Source organism: Lampetra planeri, chromosome 14 (assembly GCF_965212315.1).
Source record: "Lampetra planeri chromosome 14, kcLamPlan1.2.h2, whole genome shotgun sequence".
NCBI lineage: Eukaryota > Metazoa > Chordata > Hyperoartia > Petromyzontiformes > Petromyzontidae > Lampetra > Lampetra planeri.
Window position 1 is genome coordinate 12,860,515 of NC_136120.1, and position 19,924 is coordinate 12,880,438.

Below are 19,924 nucleotides of genomic sequence, written 5' to 3' on the forward strand. Positions count from 1 at the left end.
AATTGTTATTGTTATCAATTACTGCGAAATCCTTCACGTCGATGTTTTGAAAAAAAATAATCCACCTGCCATGGACTCCTCGGTGGGGAAGAACATCCCTTGTGTCCTCCTCCCTCCTCCTCATCAACAACAGCGACGCAAGATTTTTCAAAATCCCCGAGTGGATCTCACCATCCTGGGATTCCACTTCTCATCGGTCCGACTTTTCCCCAACCCTCCCCCCCGCACAAGGCCACATCTGCCACCACCACCACCACCACCGCCACCACGGCCGCCACTGCCGCCGTTGCCGGATATCCAGCTTGATATCCGCCCGCCGCGAAGACTGCTCACATGCGCGTCTCGAAAGTGACGGGCGACGCGGCGCCCTCCTCGGCCGTCCCCTCCTCGCCGGCTCCGTCGGAGTCCTTGCCGCCGCGCGCCCCACGCTTCCCCTCCTCCTTGGCGGCGGTGGCGTCGTCGTCGTTGGACAGCTTGCTGTACGCGTGGCAGTGCCCGTGCAGCTTGATGAAGTGGCGCCCGTCCCCGCCCGCTCCGTCGCCTCTCCTCGAGCCCAGCAACGGGGAGCTCTCCACGTGGTTGCGCCCGCCGTCGTAAAAGCCTCCGCGCACGTGGTTCCCCAGCGCTGACGCGCTCCCGCTGTCGCCGCCGCCACCGGCGCAACCGCCGATATCTCCGCAGCCACCAACGACGCCGCCGCTCGCGACGCCGCCGCCAGCGGTGGCCGCGCCGGCGTCACCGTCGCCGCCCAGGTGACGCCCGACCGGCGCCAGCAGCTCCACCTTCTTGTGCAGCAGCGCCCGGGCCAAGTCGGCCGCCCCTCCCACGTCGTCCTCCCAGGACAGCGCGCTCTTCTTGCCGTTCTCCGGCGCGGACGGCGAGCCCTTGATGTTGTAGAGCAGGGGCGCCGGCTTGCGCTGCTCGCCCGCGTAAGCCCTGCCGGGGGGCGCCGGTGCCGGCGCGGCGACGGAGCCGCCGCCGCCTCCGCTAGCCGTCGCCGACTCGGACAGAACCTCGCTGCCGGACTTCGCGACGAGCCTCACGGAGGAGACGTTCCCGTTCAGCTCGTTGACCGCTGGGTGCGACCCCCACAGCAGGGAGCCGTGGGAGGCGCTTGACAACTTGGAGGTACCGGCGCCAACGCCGGCAACGTCGCCGGCGCCGACGCCGCCGCCAAACACGTGGCCGTACGCGGGGAAGACGCCGGTGGTCTGGCTCCCGTCGCGGCTCGGCTGCACGTCGAACTTGGGCATGGAGAAGTGCGGGGCGCGCGGCGGCTCGGCGAGGAGGCGCGGGTGGGCGTGGATGTTCCCCTGCGAGCCGTACGCCTGGTGGCCGCGGCGCCGGCACGGCGTGCTCGTGGTGGTCGAGCCGGGCGTCTTGCCCAGGAAGTCGGCGCTGCAGCTCGCGAAGCTGTCCAGGCTGGAGAAGCTCTTCTTCGTGTCTACGGCGGGCGGCTCACGCAGCATGCCGCCGCCGCCGCCGCTGGGCTGGAACGCCGCCGGGCCCGCGCCGCCATGCGGCGGTTGTGGCAGCGGCGGCGGTGGCCCCAGCAGCAACGTCGTCTGCTGCTGCTGCTGCTCCGTCGGCTTGCGCGGACGCTCCAAGCTCATCAGCTTGTCCGTGAATGCGTCCTCGAAAGTTTCGTTGGTGGCTCCTCCTCCTCCGCCGCAGCCTCCTCCGCCACCGCCGCCGCCGCGTGCCGTCGCGGGCCCGCCGACCATCTCGTTGTAGTCGTCGTTCAGCTTTTGCGCGTCGAGATTGAGCGGGGCGGCGGTGGCGGCGGCGGCGGCTGCGCTCGCGGCGTTGTTGCTGCGGTTTTCCTCGGCGAGGCTGTCGAGGCGCTCGGCGCCGTCGAAGGACCTGGCGGAGCTCGTCTCCGACATGGTGCGCTTCCGCCACCGCCACTTGCCCGGCGAGTGCGCGCCGCGGTCCACGAGCACGTCGGAGAGGTCGCCGCCCTGCGGGAAGACGTCGCGCGAGTTCATCGACACGATGCTGCCGTTGCGCTTGGCGCGCTCGAGCGCCTCGCGCCGCTTCACCGCCTTCTCCTGTCGCTTCTGCTCCTTGTAGAACTCGCTGAAGTTGTTGACGATGATGGGGATGGGCAGCGCGATGACGAGCACGCCCGCGATGCAGCACAGGCCGCCCACGATCTTGCCGAGCAGCGTCTGCGGGTAGATGTCGCCGTAGCCCACCGTGGTCATGGTGATGGTGGCCCACCAGAAGGAGGCGGGGATGCTGCGGAACTTGGTGTCGTCTTCGTCTTTCTCGGCGAAGAAGACGAGGCTGGAGAAGATCATGATGCCCATGGCGAGGAAGAGGATGAGGAGGCCCAGCTCGTTGTAGCTGCGGCGGAGCGTGAATCCCAGCGACTGGAGGCCCGTCGAGTGGCGGGCCAGCTTCAGGATCCTCAGGATCCTCATGATGCGGAAGATCTGGACGACGCGGCGGACGTTCTGGAACTGCAGCACGCTGTGGTTGGACTCCGTGAGGAAGATGGTGATGTAGTAGGGCAGGATGGCCAGAAGGTCGATCACGTTCAGGGCACCCTTTGCAGACGCGAAATGACAAACAAAAAAACAAGCCAATAGTCACACTTGGCGCGTCAACGTTCGGCTTCGGGGAGTGAAGCAATCGGAGCGAGATTTGATTGGGGTGATTTCGAGGGTTTCCCTGGATCTGCTTTATGTATCCATGTAGCTATGTTGAACTTCTTTCGCACCGCATATAGCCAACCGTGCTCATCGGAGGTGTGCGGGAAGGACAACAAACTAAACACAAAAAGCAGTAAGAAAGAAATGAGTTTTCAATCGACCGCACTTTCAGCTGTTACCATTCAGGATGTAAAGTTGACGCCGCAAACAGAATCAAGCGTGGGTCGCGCTCGAGATTTCTTGGGAGTTACCAGGCGATGGAAGCGCAACAATGGATTCTTAAATCTGTCTGTGCGAAGCTTTGAGTGTCACCCCCACCACTCCCCCCCCCCTCGTATTTAGCGTGGCGCTGGGTTTTCTACGGACGATCCGTTAACTCGCTCGCTCATTTTTTTTTCATTGGACAAAGATCCCAATGCTGCGGCCCTCCCTCCGGCCGACGGCGGTCACCTTGAAGAACTTCCACTTGCTGGGCGAGGAGAGGAAGCGCAGCATGTACTCGGTGGTGAACCACGCGATGCACACCGCCTCCACGTGCGCCAGGCTCGGGTTGTCCATCACGTTGCCGTACTCGTCCGTCTCCTGCAGGTCGGGCAGCGTGTTGAGCGACAGCGCGATGGTGGACAGCACGATGAAGAGGATCGAGATGATCGCCAGCACCTTGGGGGGAGACGGGGAGGCAGAGGGCAGAGGATGGGGGTTGTTTTTTTTTACCAGCGAGTACAGTACGGTAAGTCGTTCGCTTAACACGTGTTCATGCGATGAGTTTTTGCTGTTACGCAGTTCTTCAATTCAGGAACAATGTTTCGCACAACACGCATACTGGGCTGGCGACGACGAACTACTTTCTTGAGCTGCGCGACTGAGCAGTTTGATACATCCTGCGGAATGATGCAGTAACGGGGGCGTCGTGACCACAACAGGCGTTAGGGACGGGATCGAACCCACGACTTCCTGCATACCAGGCGAGGGAGTTAACATCTCGCCACCTCGGCGCCCCCGTTCTTTCTCCCGCCACGGGATCACTGCAAAATGACTTTATGGTGCAAACTTGATTCAGGAGCAGTAATTCACCTCTTAACGCGGTTTTCGCTCAGCGCGAACCCTTTCCGGAATGCACCCGGCGCGTTACAACGAGGAATTGCTGCCCACGTAGACACAACGCGTGCTGCTGCTGCAGCGGCGTGATTGGTCGGCAGCGCGCTGGAGGTCGCCGGTTCAAATTCGATCTCCCGGCGCGGCAGTTGAAACGATGGGGCCAAGTTCATTGAATCCAAAGTCTGCAGCCCTGTCCACACAGCAGTGTAGATGGGTACCCCTAACCCGCCCCCCGCCCCCCCCTCCTCCCTGCCCGCCACAGTCAGTTGATCGGCACGTCACGTGTGGTGGGGTAAAGTGTGGGTACTCACAACTCTTACAAAATCATCTGGCCAGCGTGGAAGAGTAGGCCAAGTACTGCTCTGGAGAGGCTCCAGAGAGCTTCATCTATTGGGGGCGCCGCATCGTTACGTTCTGAGCAACGCCACAGCGGCACGGTGGACGTCAAACACTGCGGGCTCATTTCGTTGGCGAGTGCACGAGGCCATCTGATCCTGAGCCTTGGGTCATCGAGGCTAAAGGTGCGTCTGCCATTGTAGGTACGTGCCTTGCGGGGAGCGGTGGTGTAGCGGTTAGCGCTACGCCGCGCTACGAATTCGGTGGCCCGGGTTCGTTTCCCGGTCACGGCAAACACCGATGACGATGGTCTGAAACCGCCCTGGGCCTCCCCTAGGTAGACTCAGCGTCATATGAGTATCTAGTGCGGTGTGTAATCACAGCCACTAGGGAGACAAAGGCGGCCGGGCGTGGTGCTGGCTACCGATCCCCTAGTGTGCCGTGCCGGCCTTCATAGGTGCTCGATTACAGCACTTGCCCCAGCAGTCTGTTCAGGCTATACGGGGGGTCTTTGTCTTTGCCTTCCCTCCCAGAGGCACTTGTAAAACATAGTGGAATGGCAGCTCCAACAAGATCCACGTGTTGCTTTGTGTATTTTGTAATCACGGTCTAAATTTTTAATGGGAAATGTATATGGGAATTTTATATGAGAAGTATTTTTTATATGGGAATTTTAATTGGGAAGTCTTTTTTTATATGGGAAGCCTAAACGGTGGAGCAGCTGTCGAGTGATCAGGTCACGAGTTCAAATCCTGGTTGGGGATTGACTCAGCCGATCATCCCTCTGGGCCCAATAAAATGAATACCACTTTGTGGGGCAGCTGACAGTGGTCGTCCTATGGATAGACTCACCGCACCCCACCAGGGGAATGTGTAATTTCCACCACTGGCTCAAAGACGATAAAACAGGAGATGTGTACCGCTGAGATGCTCATCTGAGCAAAAACACTGACTTTTGTTGTTGTTGTTCGCATAAAGTCTAAAAATCCTGAACTTTTATTAGCAATAAGCTTCCCAACAGCGTCGTTTCGCGAGTCTAAGTGTCGAAACGCAGGCCTAACGTATGTTTTCATTGCGTAAACAATAACAATCTGAAAAAAAGTAAGTTAGATCTTTGCTTCACGCGATCAGGCCACGGGCGCCGTTGTGGCGAGATGTTAACTCCCTCGCCTGGTATGCAGGAGGTCGTGGGTTCGATCGCGACCCTGACGCCTGCTGTATATTTGGAGTTTGCGTGTTCTCCTTGTGGCCGCGTGGATATTTATCCGGATCTTGCTCTTTTCCCCTCCACATTTAAAACAAGCGTTTTGTGTTTATGGCTGCTATTCATTTCCACACCATGATAAGCCACTTTGTTGAGCTATCATTTGTGGCCAAGCCGCTTCTGAAAAAGAGCTATTCAGCTCACTGGGCCTTACCTGGTTAAATGCATTAAAACAAATTCAAGCGTTATTCCTTTCTCGTAACACTTTAACCCGTATACGCGTGAAACAAAAAATTCGCCGGGGCTCCGAAATGCGAGCGACGGATTGAGACATCGATTAGCGGCACTTCTTCGAGCCGCGAGGCATCAACCAACGCTTCGCGAGAGGTCACGCGGCTCCTCCTCGCCGCTCACATTATTTGAGACCGCACGGCGGCGAAGAGCGGACGCGCCGGCAACATTTTTTTGTTATTTTGCTCGTTTCATGCCACAGAGATAAGGAGAGAGAGGGGTGGGCATGGTGTGGGGTGGGGGGGCAATTCTCAGATTGAGTGTTCGAAGCTTGAATTTTTTTTTTATCTGCGTCGAAATGTCAGCGGCGCAATGAACGACGAACACGATTACACGTGTCCATGTTCACGGCGTGCCCCGGAACTGTCGAGCCGAGAGTGAAACGGTGGTGGTCACGCGCGCACGCAGCCGTGACCTACGCTCACCGCATGCCCCCCCCCCACCCTGCACTCTCCCTCCTCTTCCCCTAACGTCTCTCGGCATTGCTCCGCAGTTCAGCTTTTGACAACACACAACGATGCCTGCACCACCCACACATCTAAGAAAGGTCGCCCGTTTATAGGCTGAACAGACTGTTGGGGCAAGTGCTGTGTTAGCGAGGAACTTACGAAGGTCGTCAGGGCACAAGGGGTGTGTGTGTGCCGGCACCACGCCCTTCCGGTGGCGATGTTTACACACCGCATCAGGTACTCATTTGAGGCTGAGTCGACCTAGGTTGAGACCCAGGACCGGTTTACATCATCGTCACTGGCGGTGGCCGAGAGCCGGGAATCGAACTCAGGTCACCGGGTTTCGTAGTGCAGTGCAGCGCCGCGCTCACCGCGACGCTGTCGTTCCCCGTACATCCGCACGGCCACGCACGCACACACAGAGCAACACGGCCACACGCACACGACACCACCACACGCCAACACACTCGCAGACCAACATACCAACGCACCCGCACGCACGCGCACACACACCCACACACCCGCGTGCACAACTGAGCTCCCCAGAGGCAGTCGACGCTTCTGAATGGAATACATTTTTAATGCGACTTATTCCTCTGCCGCTAGAGCCCTGCCACTATTGGGTTAGGTCCAGTGATCCCGTCCGGCAGGTTGGTGTCCTGGGTGGGCGACGCCAGGCCTCGTGGTGCCGTGCGCAGAGACAGATCCGCATCGTATGATGATAAATGATGTGGGTTTACTCTCCAACACACAAGCGGTGTGCTGAACTAGTAATGAATTGGCACGTTTTGTTCACGTGACAAACCTTACTAATTGGCCGTGTCGGGTGGTGGCGGGTTTAACGACACGTTTATATATTTACGCGATCTAAACCAAAAACCTCTATTATGTATATACGTGCATAGATGTGTAATCCCATTTCAGTAGTTTGTGGATCATTTGTGGCCTAATTTTGTCCTTTGAAAAAGTTCCATTGCCAGAAAAGTCGCCTGTTATATATATATTTAAAGCTGCATGGCGTTATTGCCGAACATGTTGAGATTGTTTGTATTTGTGATTGTGCACCGCTGCCAACGCAGTAGCAGCAGCAGCAAGCAGCGTCACCAAATAAACTAAACATACTTTACTTTTTTTTATTTGACCAGGTAAGGCCCACTGAGCTATGTAGCTCTTTTTTCAGACGCGACATGGCCACAAATTGTAGCTCAACGAAGCGGCTTATCGTCCTGTGGACATTTTAAGCAGCCAGACTCTAAACACACGTTCCTAAATGTGGAGGGGAAATTGTAGTACCCGGAGAAAAAATCCACGCGTCCATGGGAAGAGAGACACGCATGTGTGTTGAACTTCTTTCGCACCATACGTGGCCAACCTTGCTAATCGGAGGTGCGGGTTCGTGGCAGACTAATGCCCTTTTGCCGCACAGGGACAGCTGCCACTGAGGGGTGCCCTTCAAATGTTCGAGATGCAAATGCGATAAAAGTCGCTTTGAGTTGCTGTGGCAGTTAAGCAAGTACCATATAAACTATCCTAGTCATCGTTAATATTGTTATAGTTATCCACTCTGTCTGCTCCCTCTATCTCTCTGCTTTGAAGAAGGCCATTGCCCGAAATGTCACTCGCAATTTGCCTCCTTCCAGGGCAGTGTTATTGATGCACGCATTGAGTTTCTGGAATTTTTGGAGGTTAGCAGACTGCAGCCAGAGTTCGATTCCCGGCGATGGCTCACATCAGTCACTGGGTCACGTGATATCTGCACCGGTCCTGACCCGCCGCATCCCTTCGCCAACCTCCACTGTCCAGCACGGTGAAGTATGGCCTAAGATCGTCCATTCAGCAGTGGATCGACAAAGTGGCGTATATTAATATAAATGTTTTTTAACTAATTGTCCTTAAAAAAAATAACAATATATTGGGAACATCACCGGACCCGCCAAAATTGTAAACTAAATATACCTCTACAATAAAGGGATAAAAGTTTGCGCTTGGGTGCAATAAAGTAAGCGAGGCAGTTTAATCTCTTTAAAGGCTACTGAAGGTTTTGAAATTTAATGCCGGCCCCGTGGGCTATGCACAAGCGTTTGAGACAGTGATCGGCACTTCTCAGAAGCTGGCCCAACAGTGTGACGGGCAGCAGCAGCAGCGACACGATCGGGGGATGTGGCTGGGTGGGTCAGAGGTCAAGGGCGCCGATCCAGCATCGCCGACAACCTGGGTTTGAATCCAAGTGTCGGTGGCCCGTGATTTACGCCAAAGCTCTCGACGATAGTTGAGCTGAGAGGTCTAAGAAGGCCCGTGCCAACAAATGATCGCACAGAAAAAATAGACCCTAGTTACATTAACGTAGATAATCGATTTCATTAATTAACTGCAATTAATTTCGATAATGTTCAGCTCTGAGAATTTAAATGATTGGTTCGACTTGTTACGCGATGAACATTGCTCTCTGTAGCACAGGGAGAGAACGAGTGATGACGGTGATGGATGTGTGGATGTTGATTTTCTTTCACACCGCACGTAGCCAACCATTATTATCGGAGGTGTGGAGATGAATATATTGAATACCCACCCCACCCCCTAAAATAGAGCCCAATGGATCATTCCACATATACTATTCCATAATTTTTGGGGCAGTCAATAAACAAGAATAGGTGTGGAAGGTGTTGGTCCAATCTCCGCACTACCTCTGATTTTGAACGTGTTTAACAACGGATAGAATTGCCAGATTAAGGTGTTTTGTGATGGTACAGCGGTGAATGACAAAGAGCCAAAGATGCCACACTGCATCGTGAGCGTTAAAACAATTGCCGACTGTATTTCAAAAGAAACAGCGCTCCCTTTCACACATCTGACCCACCACGTAAAACAATTTATATATATTTTTCCTACACATCCCAACAACCACACAGCTTTGTGTGGCAGCGAATGATTTCAGCAGCATCAGTTCAACACAAGGAAACTGTGGATAGGTTTTGACACTCACTGTTTCGTCAGTGCAGTCGGGTTAGCTTGCTTGCTTGAACAAATGCTGGTGAACCCGGCGGATGATTATAGGCAAGGACCTTTGCCTCGTGGGTATGGGCCAGAGGTCGCAACCGGGTACCCGATACCCGTACCCTACCCGATACCCGGCTACCCATACCCGGCCGGGTACGGGTAGCCGTTTGCAACCCTGGTGCGGCCGGGTACGGGTAGGCCGTGAATCACTGGTGAGTAACCGTTTGTCACTCATTTCGGGTAGGGTACGGGTAGGGAACGGGTACCCGTACCTGGCCGGGTACGGGTACCCGGCCGGGTACGGGTACCAATTTGCGGCCCTGGTGCGGCCGGGTACGGGTACGGGTAAGGAATCAAAACCCGTTTGCGACCTCTGGTATGGGCCCTATCTGTGCCCATGTCAGACTATTTATACCGGAGGAATCCGATGAGCTGTGAAGCTCTTTTTCACAGATGTCCAGCAGAAGCATGAGATGAACAAAGCATTCTAGACGCTCACAGAGCAAGGCAACCCTCCCCGTGTTGGGAGGGAGGCTCACGGTTGGCTCGGTCGGGCTGTGACCATCAACTCACTCACCAAACTTGAGAAGCCGGATCAATCCCAGGCAGTGGATGAAGCGAGGGATTCATAACCCAGGGGGGGGGGGGGGGGGTCTGGGCGGCGCCTGCTTGTCGCTCTGACCTCTGAGCCATCCGACCACCCACCAATCACTTTCTCCAGCCTGTGACGAGGAGGGCGACCGCGCGAGATGGAAATGAGGCTCCGCCGAAATATTTTGTGAACGTTCGCGCTGAGTAGGTCGCACGTGATTTATGGGGCTACGGTTGGGCGGCGTTGCCAGAGCACAAATCAAGACGAACTCATCGCATTCATCAATTATCGCCGCTGTATAACAGAGAGGTGTGTTTAGCAGCATCAACGTGCCAGGCGATGGACATTCTCACTAAAAACACAAACAAATAAATACGGCACAATGATCAGCTCTCCGATGTTGTTTGGTGAAATGTCCGGCATTTCGCTCCGCGTGCCCGGAAGCACCCATCCCGAAAAAGCCCCCGAGACACTCACAATGCTCCCTGCACGTGGTAGCGAAATCGTTGCGGACGTCGTGGCGAGCACAACGCGGTGCAAACGCGGACGCACGGAACGACGCATCGAGGGACACATTTGGTACGTGCATCGATTCGTGCGAGTGATAATTTGACTTCTGTGAAAAAGTTAAAAGAAATATTCTTGGTCATCGGAATTATAATTCATCATCGGAATTAAGAATATTAATTTTTTTTACTTTTTCACAGATGTCCAGTATTCATCATAGAGGTAAGGTTTTATTGGGGGGTTTTGATCGCGTGAATATAAATAGACGCGATCTAACCCCCACCCAAACAAACCTCTACGATGGATACTATTGGTCGCAAAAAACCCACGTGTTAAGATGTCCAGTAGTTTCACACATGTCCACTCTTCCAGATATATGCCGGCTATACGATTCTAGACAAAGTTGGCAAAAAATAAAAACATTTCGGCAAACGACGTTTTGTTTGTTTGTTTGAAGCAAGGTACATCGCCGGGTGCGCGTTGACCGCCGGTTGGTGGAGACTCACAAAGGAACGACAGCTAAAGGAGGGGGGGGGGAAATAAAAAAATATATTTAAAAAATATATAAAAAAATATTAAAAAATGATTAAGCTTTTGCAATCGGTCCGCCTGGAGGTGCGTGATGATGGGTCGTTACCGCGCGAGAGAGCGACGCATCCGGGAGGCCTTCATCCATCAGTGGATAGATCAGGGCTAACGATGGCGGCGGTGGTGGTGGTGGTGGTGATGAGGTCACTCGCTCATCGCCCTAGAGTGTCACGCCGGGCTGCCCGGAGTGGCCTAAGTGCGTGGGAAGGTTTGCAGCCAGAAGCTCTCCCACAGCAGCAGCCGCAGTTTTATTCACGTAGGCTTTTATCTACGTTTACTTATTTATCTCATTATTTATTAACGCCACGCATTATTTCCCACTACTTTCTATTTTAAGAGTTAATTTATTTTTGCGTGACCTTTAGTCAATAGTGGAAATACAAAAGACACTTAAAAAACGCACGTACCTGGCAGCAGTTATAATTAAGCATGATGTAAAGCCAGAGAGACAGGCCTGGGCTGGCTCCAGCTTAACAGAGAGTAGGGCCAGGTTTGGGGTAATCTGACAACCCCATTTATTTGACAACAGCTGCCAACAACACAGTTATTGCATTCCCACGAGATTTCAATATCTGTGATGTCAAACTGGTTTCAATTAAATCTTCGAAGCCAAGAGTCCGATTATTGCTGCTATTCTGTGCCTACTCTTTGTTAGTCCAATTAATTATCCATATTCTAGATTCATCTTCTTGGTTCTTTCGGTAACGGTTCCACCTGAAGACGGAAGCTTGTGTTGCCTCCGAAACGTCGTGAGAATTATTTTATTATGTTTTATTTTTATTATTTTATTATTTCCCTTCTACGTGACTTTACCGAAATAACTAAGAAGATGAATCCCTGCAGTCAAGAAAGCTTTAAATCGAAACATATTCTAGATTTGAAGCTTTCGTGACTGCAAGGATTCATACTCTTAGGTTTTTTCGGCAAAGTCACGTAGGTTAAAAATAAATTATAAAAATAAATAAGAAAATAATATTAATAATAATAGAAATAAAATAATTAATCACGACGTTTCGGGCGCAACACAAGCGTCCGTCATCAGGTGGGACAACCACAGCACGAAACAAGAAACAGCAATTTGTTTCGTGCTGTGGTTGTCCCACCTGATGACGGACGCTTGTGTTGCGCCCGAAACGTCGTGATTGATTATTTTATTTCTATCATTATCCATACTTGTAGATCTACCGTCTTACATAGAGATCCACAGACCTACGTAGAGGCCCACAGATCCATATACACTTCCGTGATCCGTAGACGTAAACAGAGACCCATAGACTCGTATACAAACGTACAAGCTTCAGAGTTACAAAGAGATATACAGCACTTCGGAATGTGAAGGTTGACGAATCGCGCTGTGCTGCAAGGTGGGGCCACGAGGTTGCAGTACAGAAAGTGGGTTCGTGAACCCGTCTGTGCAGAGCTTTTAGAGTCAGCCACGCTCGTGTGTGCGATGGGGCTTTCTCCAGATTGTCCGAGTCTGCTCATCCCAAAGCAGGAAACCTCCTGAAGAGGATTAAGAGTCTCAATGCACTGCGAGGCTTTTCTGGATAAGTTTGGGGCATTATTATTATTATTATGAATATGGGACAGGACGATTCACCTTATGTAACAACTGTCTCAGCTACTCTGAGCGGATGACATTCGTCAATACCGTACACACTCTGTCTGCATATACATAATGTACATACATCACTTTAAAGGTTCACGAAGGCAAACGCGTCACGCGAAATGGAAGTAAAGAAACGAACGTGTACTTTTAAAATACACCCGCTTGTATGGACAAATAACACGGTATTAGTGATACATACAGACAACATGGTATGAGTGACATACAACTGGGTGATTAAATCTGAATAATTTCGTGGTTTTTTTTGGCATAAAATTAAAAACATCGCTTGTAATCACTGTCCGGTTTGGCGGGGTGGGGGGGAGATAGGGGGGGGTGGGGGGGGATAATGGTTCAGGGAGGGGATAGGGGAGGCGGGATAGGGGTAGATTAAATATACGAATGTAATCCACTCGGTTGCTGGACAGCAACACGCCCTCTATTTATAATCTCAGCGTCACCGTTCCAGGACAAGAGTGACCCAACCCGGCTCCGCCCAGCCTCAACGTAAATGTGTCCACCAGGTCAGCCTACAGGAGCAAGGTCACGTTGGCTAGGCTGACGTATGGCTGCTCCGACGCGTGTCTTGTCAGTGTTTAAAGCGTCGACCAAAATACCATTCGGGGGAGGGGATTTACTACGGCAGCGTAGTGGAAGCTGACAGCCGCTCGCGAGCAAAGCAATTGCAGGGCTTCACCCTTCACAACCTCCCGTCTCGGGGCACAAACCCACTCACCCACCCATCCACCCATCCACCCACCCATCCACCCACCCACCCATCCACCCATCCACCCATCCACCCACCCACCCATCCACCCATCCATCCATCCATCCAGCCACCCACCCACCCACCCATCCACCCACCCACCCATCCACCCATCCACCCACCCACCCATCCACCCACCCATCCATCCATCCAGCCACCCACCCACCCACCCACCTACCCACCCACCCACCCACCCACCTACCCACCCACCCATCCACCCACCTACCCACCCACCCACCCATCCATCCATCCATCCACCCACCCACCCACCTACCCACCCACCCACCCATCCACCCACCCACCCATCCACCCACCCACCCATCCACCCACCCACCCATCCACCCATCCATCCATCCATCCACCCACCCACCCACCTACCCACCCACCTACCCACCCACCCACCCATCCACCCATCCACCCACCCACCCATCCACCCACCCACCCATCCACCCACCCACCCACCCATCCACTCACCCACCCACCCACCCATCCAACCACCCACCCACCCACCCAACCACCCATCCACCGACCCACCCATCCACCCACCCATCCATCCACCCATCCATCCACCCACCCACCCATCCATCCATCCACCCACCCACCCATCCACCCACCCACCCATCCACCCATTCACCCACCCATCCACCCACCCACCCATCCACCCATCCACCCACCCATCCACCCACCCACCCACCCATCCACCCACTCACCCATCCAACCACCCACCCATCCACCCATCCATCCACCCACCCACCCATCCACCCACCCACCCACCACCGCTGCCGTGACCAGGCACGCGCACGCCCGCCGCCACCGCGACAACGAAAATAACCAAATCCTGAGCCGCGGACAAATCCGATTTGCCGCAACCCGGCGGGGCCATTCGTGGGAACGCGGTTCGCTTATCGCTGGACGGATTTGGCTGGAGGTAAAGCGGCGTGGACCGATTTGACGTGCCGCCCTTCGCGGTGAGCGTTCGCTACGGACAAACAGCACGCGGCGTGGCCATGGGCACGGTGGACGAGATGAGGTCACCGCTCGTCCCGGTTTGGCCGAGGCAGGTTCGGTGGTTTCTAAACTTAAACTCGACGACGAAAACATTCGTTTGTTCACCAGGTACCGTCCACTCGAGCTATGTAGCTCTTTTTTTCAGAAGTGACCTGCACGCCACGAATGATAGCTCAACGAAGTGGCATAGCATCATCATCAGCATCATCATCATCAGCATCATCAGCATCATCATCAGCATCATCAGCATCATCATCATCATCGTCGTCGTCGCGTGGACATTTATAGCAGCCAAATACTCGAAACGCATTTTTTCTAAATGTGGAGGGAAAAACCACGCGACCACGGGAAGAACACGCAAGCCCCAAACTATACAGCAGCAGGCGTTCCGGGTCGGGATCAAACCCACGACCTCCCGTATACCAGGCGAGGCAGTTGACCTCTTGCCAGCGCGGCGGGGCTGCTACTTTTCCCGTGTCACGGTTGAGCCTCGCAGACTGCCATGGTGTCGTGAGACTGAGAGCCTCCTCAAAATCCCTCGATCGACGCGGAATTCCGTGGCGTGAGGAGGAGAAGAATGAGGAGGCGTTCGTAATCCGAAGGAAGGGAGCGAGCGAGCGAGCGTCGGCTCTCTTTACAAGCCCTCGGTTATCACGAGAGCCGGATCCCGTAGCGGGGACGATTTTGGGTTTTTCGATTGGCGGAGGCTTTTCATTTAATACCCACGGCATTGCAGTGCACCGATCAGATAATTCCCCTCGACAGATAAGGCGCACGGTGAGGTCTTCATCCAGTAGTGGATTGACAGCGAGCTCTAATTATATCACGTTGCTGTTTTGTCTCGTTTTATTCCGTGTCTCGCCCAAACGTGGTTTTAATTTAACAACAAAAAGATCAACGCATTCCTCGATAACACTGCCTGTAAAGAAACTAAATATGCAGGTGACGTTTCAGGCAATTAACCTTCTTCATGGCACGTACATAAAGAAGGGTCATTGATGATTACAGCGGCAATGATGATGATGACAATGGTGATCATTACGATGACAATGATGATGATGATGACAATGGTGATCATTACTATGACAATGATGATGATGAAGACAACAGCAATGTCCGTCTTAGCATGATGATACTGGTAGGAACCTCCTGGTTACACCTGCCCACAGGGCATTATTGTGTCCGTCCGTCCGTCGTGCAGGGAGGGGCTGGGTGGGGAGGGGAGGGTGGGGAGGGGCTGGGTGGGGAGGGTGGAGCTGGGTGGGGGGTGGGAGGGGTGGGGCTGGGTGGGGAGGGGCTGGTCACCCCGTGGTGCCCTTATAAAACTCAACGTTTAACCTACTCACGCCGGCTTGTGTCCGCCCTCACAGTCGGCCATATTTGCGGAATACACCACGCCGCCGTTGACCCTGGCCATTGACCGAGCAACCCAACGTTCCTACCAGCTCCCTCCGCAGGAATGTGTTCATGACAACGATCTTGATCTGGGGTCGGCACGAGACTCGTTAAGGACTGCTTCATTATTTATTTTTTTATGCAGGACCACCGTTTCGTATTCACCACACAGTGCATTGCCGCTCTTGAGATGTGAAATTACATTAATTTTTTACCGAATAAAAAAACAAAATGTCTCTTACTATTTTGGTTGCCTGACCCCTGATCACGATGATGCTCATCATGATTGTGACGATCATTGCAATCATGATCGTAATGATGGTGATACTGACGGTAATGCGATTACATTGACGTCAACCGTGAAGCGCCGCGGCTATTTTCTTTCCCGGGCACCAGAAGCCCCGCAGATTTCCGAGCCCCGGCGTTTTTCACCGGCGCGAGTTATAATTAGAGCACCCAGTGGCATTAACCACGACTTACAAACCGGGAGGAGGTGGGAGGAAAGCAGGGGGGGGGGATTCTGCACCTCCCCCTCCCATCCCCTGCCCCCCCTCCCATCCCCTGCCCCCCCTCCCATCCCCTGCCCCACCCTCCCATCCCCTGCCCCCCCTCCCATCCCCTGCCCCCCCTCCCATCCCCTGCCCCCCTCTCCCATCCCCTGCCCCCCCTCCCATCCCCTGCCCCCCCTCCCATCCCCTGCACCCCCCCTCCCATCCCCTGCCCCCCCTCCCATCCCCTGCCCCCCCTCCCATCCCCTGCCCCCCCTCCCATCCCCTGCCCCCCCTCCCATCCCCTGCCCCCCCTCCCATCCCCTGCCCCCCCTCCCATCCCCTGCCCCCCCTCCCATCCCCTGCCCCCCCTCCCATCCCCTGCCCCCCCTCCCATCCCCTGCCCCCCCCTCCCATCCCCTGCCCCCCCCCTCCCATCCCCTGCCCCCCCCCTCCCATCCCCTGCCCCCCCTCCCATCCCCTGCCCCCCCTCCCATCCCCTGCCCCCCCTCCCATCCCCTGCCCCCCCTCCCATCCCCTGCCCCCCCTCCCATCCCCTGCCCCCCCCTCCCATCCCCTGCCTCCCCCTCCCATCCCCTGCCCCCCCTCCCATCCCCTGCCCCCCCCTCCCATCCCCTGCCTCCCCCTCCCATCCCCTGCCCCCCCTCCCATCCCCTGCCCCCCCCACCCCCACCCCGTACGTATTCTTGTGCCGTGCGCGATTCTGTCTCTGATGGCAGAGCCGCGAAGTTCCAGCCAAAGCCCCGACCGATTCACGTGCACAAAGTGTTGGTGTACGGTGCTTTAAGATGATAATTGTTTTTTTTACCCTTTTATCTGTCAACAAAACTGACACCTTTTTAACGAGGAGTCATGTTTGCATAGACCACAATGCCTGCAGTCATAATGCAAACAAAAAAACATAACTCTGATAATGTATGCACTCTCCTTGAAGTTGATTGGTCCACATCCGAGACAGCTTTCCTTAGAGCCTAGTCTCACATGGGTTGGACCAGATGACGCCAAAAAAAGGTGTCAGTTTTGTTGCCAGATAAAAGGGTAAAAAAAACAATTATCATATTTTTTACTGGCAAATTGGTACCAATGGTGTAAATCATTTTAAGATGTTTTCTTGTTCATGTTTTTGTTTTCTGTTTGTTTTGCGGTTGCACCCAATCCAAGAGCCGAATGGCTCACAGGGCTATACCTAATAAATACACTTGAACTTGAACTTGAATGTCTGGGCGTCCGCTGTCCGTCAGCCCGAACGTCGCCTGCCCGCGGTGATTGCCTCCGCGGTGATTCTCACGACGTCGCACGCTACGGGAAGAAGCACGTCGCGATAATAACGCGCCTGTGGCGTTTGTTTTTTGTTTGTTTGTTAATTCTTATCACGACAGCTGCACCGTCCGCCCGCGTGGTTTTCGTTTTTGTCTTTGGCCAAAATAGTTCGCGTGACGCATCGCACGCAGAGCCGCTTGTACACAACGCGCAGCAGCAGCAGCAGGTATACAGCAGATGACAAACACATTCAGACTTAAACAAACAAAATAGGCGATGGATTATTTTGCGTCTATTTCGCGTGTGTGTGTCCGCCCAAAAACTTAACGAAAACTTCAACAATACGATTTGACTGTTGTACATTTTTTGTTGTCACCAAGACATTCCATAGTGACCCATTCCCTGCCATATTTAATCGATTATCTTTATGTGAAATTACGTTTAAGATTTAAGTTTATTTTTTTTAACGGCTGCCCGCAAGGGGGTGGGGGGAGCGGAGGGATAAGCCAAAGAGCCACCCGCACGCAGTTCCATATCCAAAGGTTGCTGCCAGCAGCCTCCCGGGTCTTGCGCAATCCGCGTGTGCGTCCGTGTGTGTCCATCCCCGTTAGGGGAGCGGTAGTGTAGTGGTTAGCGCGCTGCACTACGAACCTGGCGACCCGGGTTCAATGCCCGCTCACGGCAAACACCAGTGACGATTATCTGAACCGGTCCTGGGCCTCCCCTAGGTCGACTCAGCCTCAAATTAGTACCTGGTGCGGTATGTAAACATCGCCGATAGGGAGACAAAGGCGGTCGGGCGTGGCGCTGGCCACCCACCCCCTCGTGTACCGTTCCGGCCTTCATAGGTGCTCGCTAACAGCACTTGCCCCTACAGTCTGTTAAGGCTATACGGGGGATCTTTATCTTTGTCCATCCCCGTCTGTTTATCTGCATGTGTGCACGCACGTCTCTGCTTCGTCGTCTCAAGGGCTGGGCTGCCACTGTGAGTTTCTCGCGAAGACGGTGAAATGTAATTGAAAGTAGTTGTGCGAATGTGGTGTGGTTTTTGTTGTTGTTGTTGCTGCTGCTATTAGGGGCTTGCCATTGTGAAAACCGGCCACATTGATCAGAATCTGAATATGTATTTATACTGGAGGAATTCGATTAGCTATGAAGTTTTTTTTCACAGATGTCCAGTGATCAAAGAGCCACACAGAATATGAAGCCACTGAGCAGCCAAAATGATGGAACATCGAAATTTGAAGCTTTGTAAGAATCTAGATTTTAAACGTTATGCCAATGATAATGACGATGTTACATTTAGTCTCACTGAGCAAACAATACAGCACCAAAGAGAGTAAAATAATTATAAATACAAAGCGGACGATAAAAACGAGATAAATGATCGATTCCTGTATCGTGGACCTGAATCGCGACAATTCATCTCCGAGTGGAGCTGGCACAATGAGTCAATTAATCGGATTAATCGTCAAGAGCAACACAAATCATCGGCGTCATTATCAGCAACTGCAGCAGCAGCAGCTAAGGCAGAATCAACGGAACAATCTCATCGATATCGTCAGCGGCAGCTGCAGAAGTACAATCATCAACAACAGCACCACCATCGTCAGCGGCAGCAGCAGAAATAACCATCATTGCTCATCATCATCATCATTCTCTATCCAGAGCTGGATGAAAATCGCGCTCCCAATATCTCCCAACGCTGCTGCGTGTGTCGCTCGCTTCCAATACCTCACTCGATTTAATCTCCCGCATCCCCCACAGGCCCTCCTCCCCACCCCCCCCCCTTCACAGATTCCTTCGCATCGCGGGACTTGACCCCGAGGCTCTGACCCCGAGGCTGTGACCCCGAGCTGTGGTGCTGAGGTTGTTACCCCGAGGCTTTGACCCCGAGGCTTTGACCCCGAGGCTTTGACCCCGAGGCTGTGACCCCGAGCTGTGGTGCTGAGGTTGTTACCCCGAGGCTTTGACCCCGAGGCTTTGACCCCGAGGCTCTGACCCCGAGGCTGTGACCCCGAGCTGTGGTGCTGAGGTTGTTACCCCGAGGCTTTGACCCCGAGGCTTTGACCCCGAGGCTTTGACCCCGAGGCTTTGACCCCGAGCTGTGGTGCCGAGCTGTGACCCCGTGATGTGACCCCGAGCTGTGACCCTGAGCTGTGACCCCGAGACTCTGACCCCAAGGCTGTGACCCCGAGCTTTGGTGCCGAGGTTGTGACCCCGAGCTGTGACCCCGAGCTGTGACTCAGAGGGTGTGAACCCGAGCTGTGACCCCGTGGCTGTGACCCCGAGGCTGTGACCCCGAGGCTTTGACCCCGAGGCTCTGACCCCGAGCTGTGACTCAGAGGGTGTGACCCAGAGACTGTGACCCCGTGGCTGTGACCCCGAGGCTGTGACCCCGAGGCTTTGACCCCGAGGCTGTGACCCCCAGCTGTGACCCAAAGGGCGTGACCCCGTGACTGTGACCCAGAGGGCATGACCCAGAGCTGTCGGCTGTCCCAACGCCTTCCTGGCGCCTCTCGGCCCCACGATGCGTGGACTCTCTGGTTCGACTCACGTGCTGTTGATGTCGCCGTTAGACTAAAATGTGGAGCTCAACTTACACCGACGCCGAACCATTGCGGGCGTCCTCATGCTCTCGTTAAATTCGCACGGTGTTTT

At 54.3% G+C, this 19,924-nt stretch overlaps 1 protein-coding gene across 1 annotated transcript in view; it reads right to left on the reverse strand.

Moving 5' to 3' along the window:
- Positions 1-329: 329 nt before the first annotated feature.
- The window catches only part of LOC144722262 (uncharacterized), a 109,517-nt gene continuing 89,922 nt past the window's right edge, over positions 330-19,924 (reverse strand). The window contains exons 2-3 of the mRNA XM_078600356.1: positions 3,108-3,317; positions 330-2,552 (exon numbers count right to left, since the gene is read on the reverse strand). Coding sequence (XP_078456482.1) covers positions 330-2,552; positions 3,108-3,317 — 2,433 coding nt within the window. The remainder of the gene's footprint in view (positions 2,553-3,107; positions 3,318-19,924) is intronic.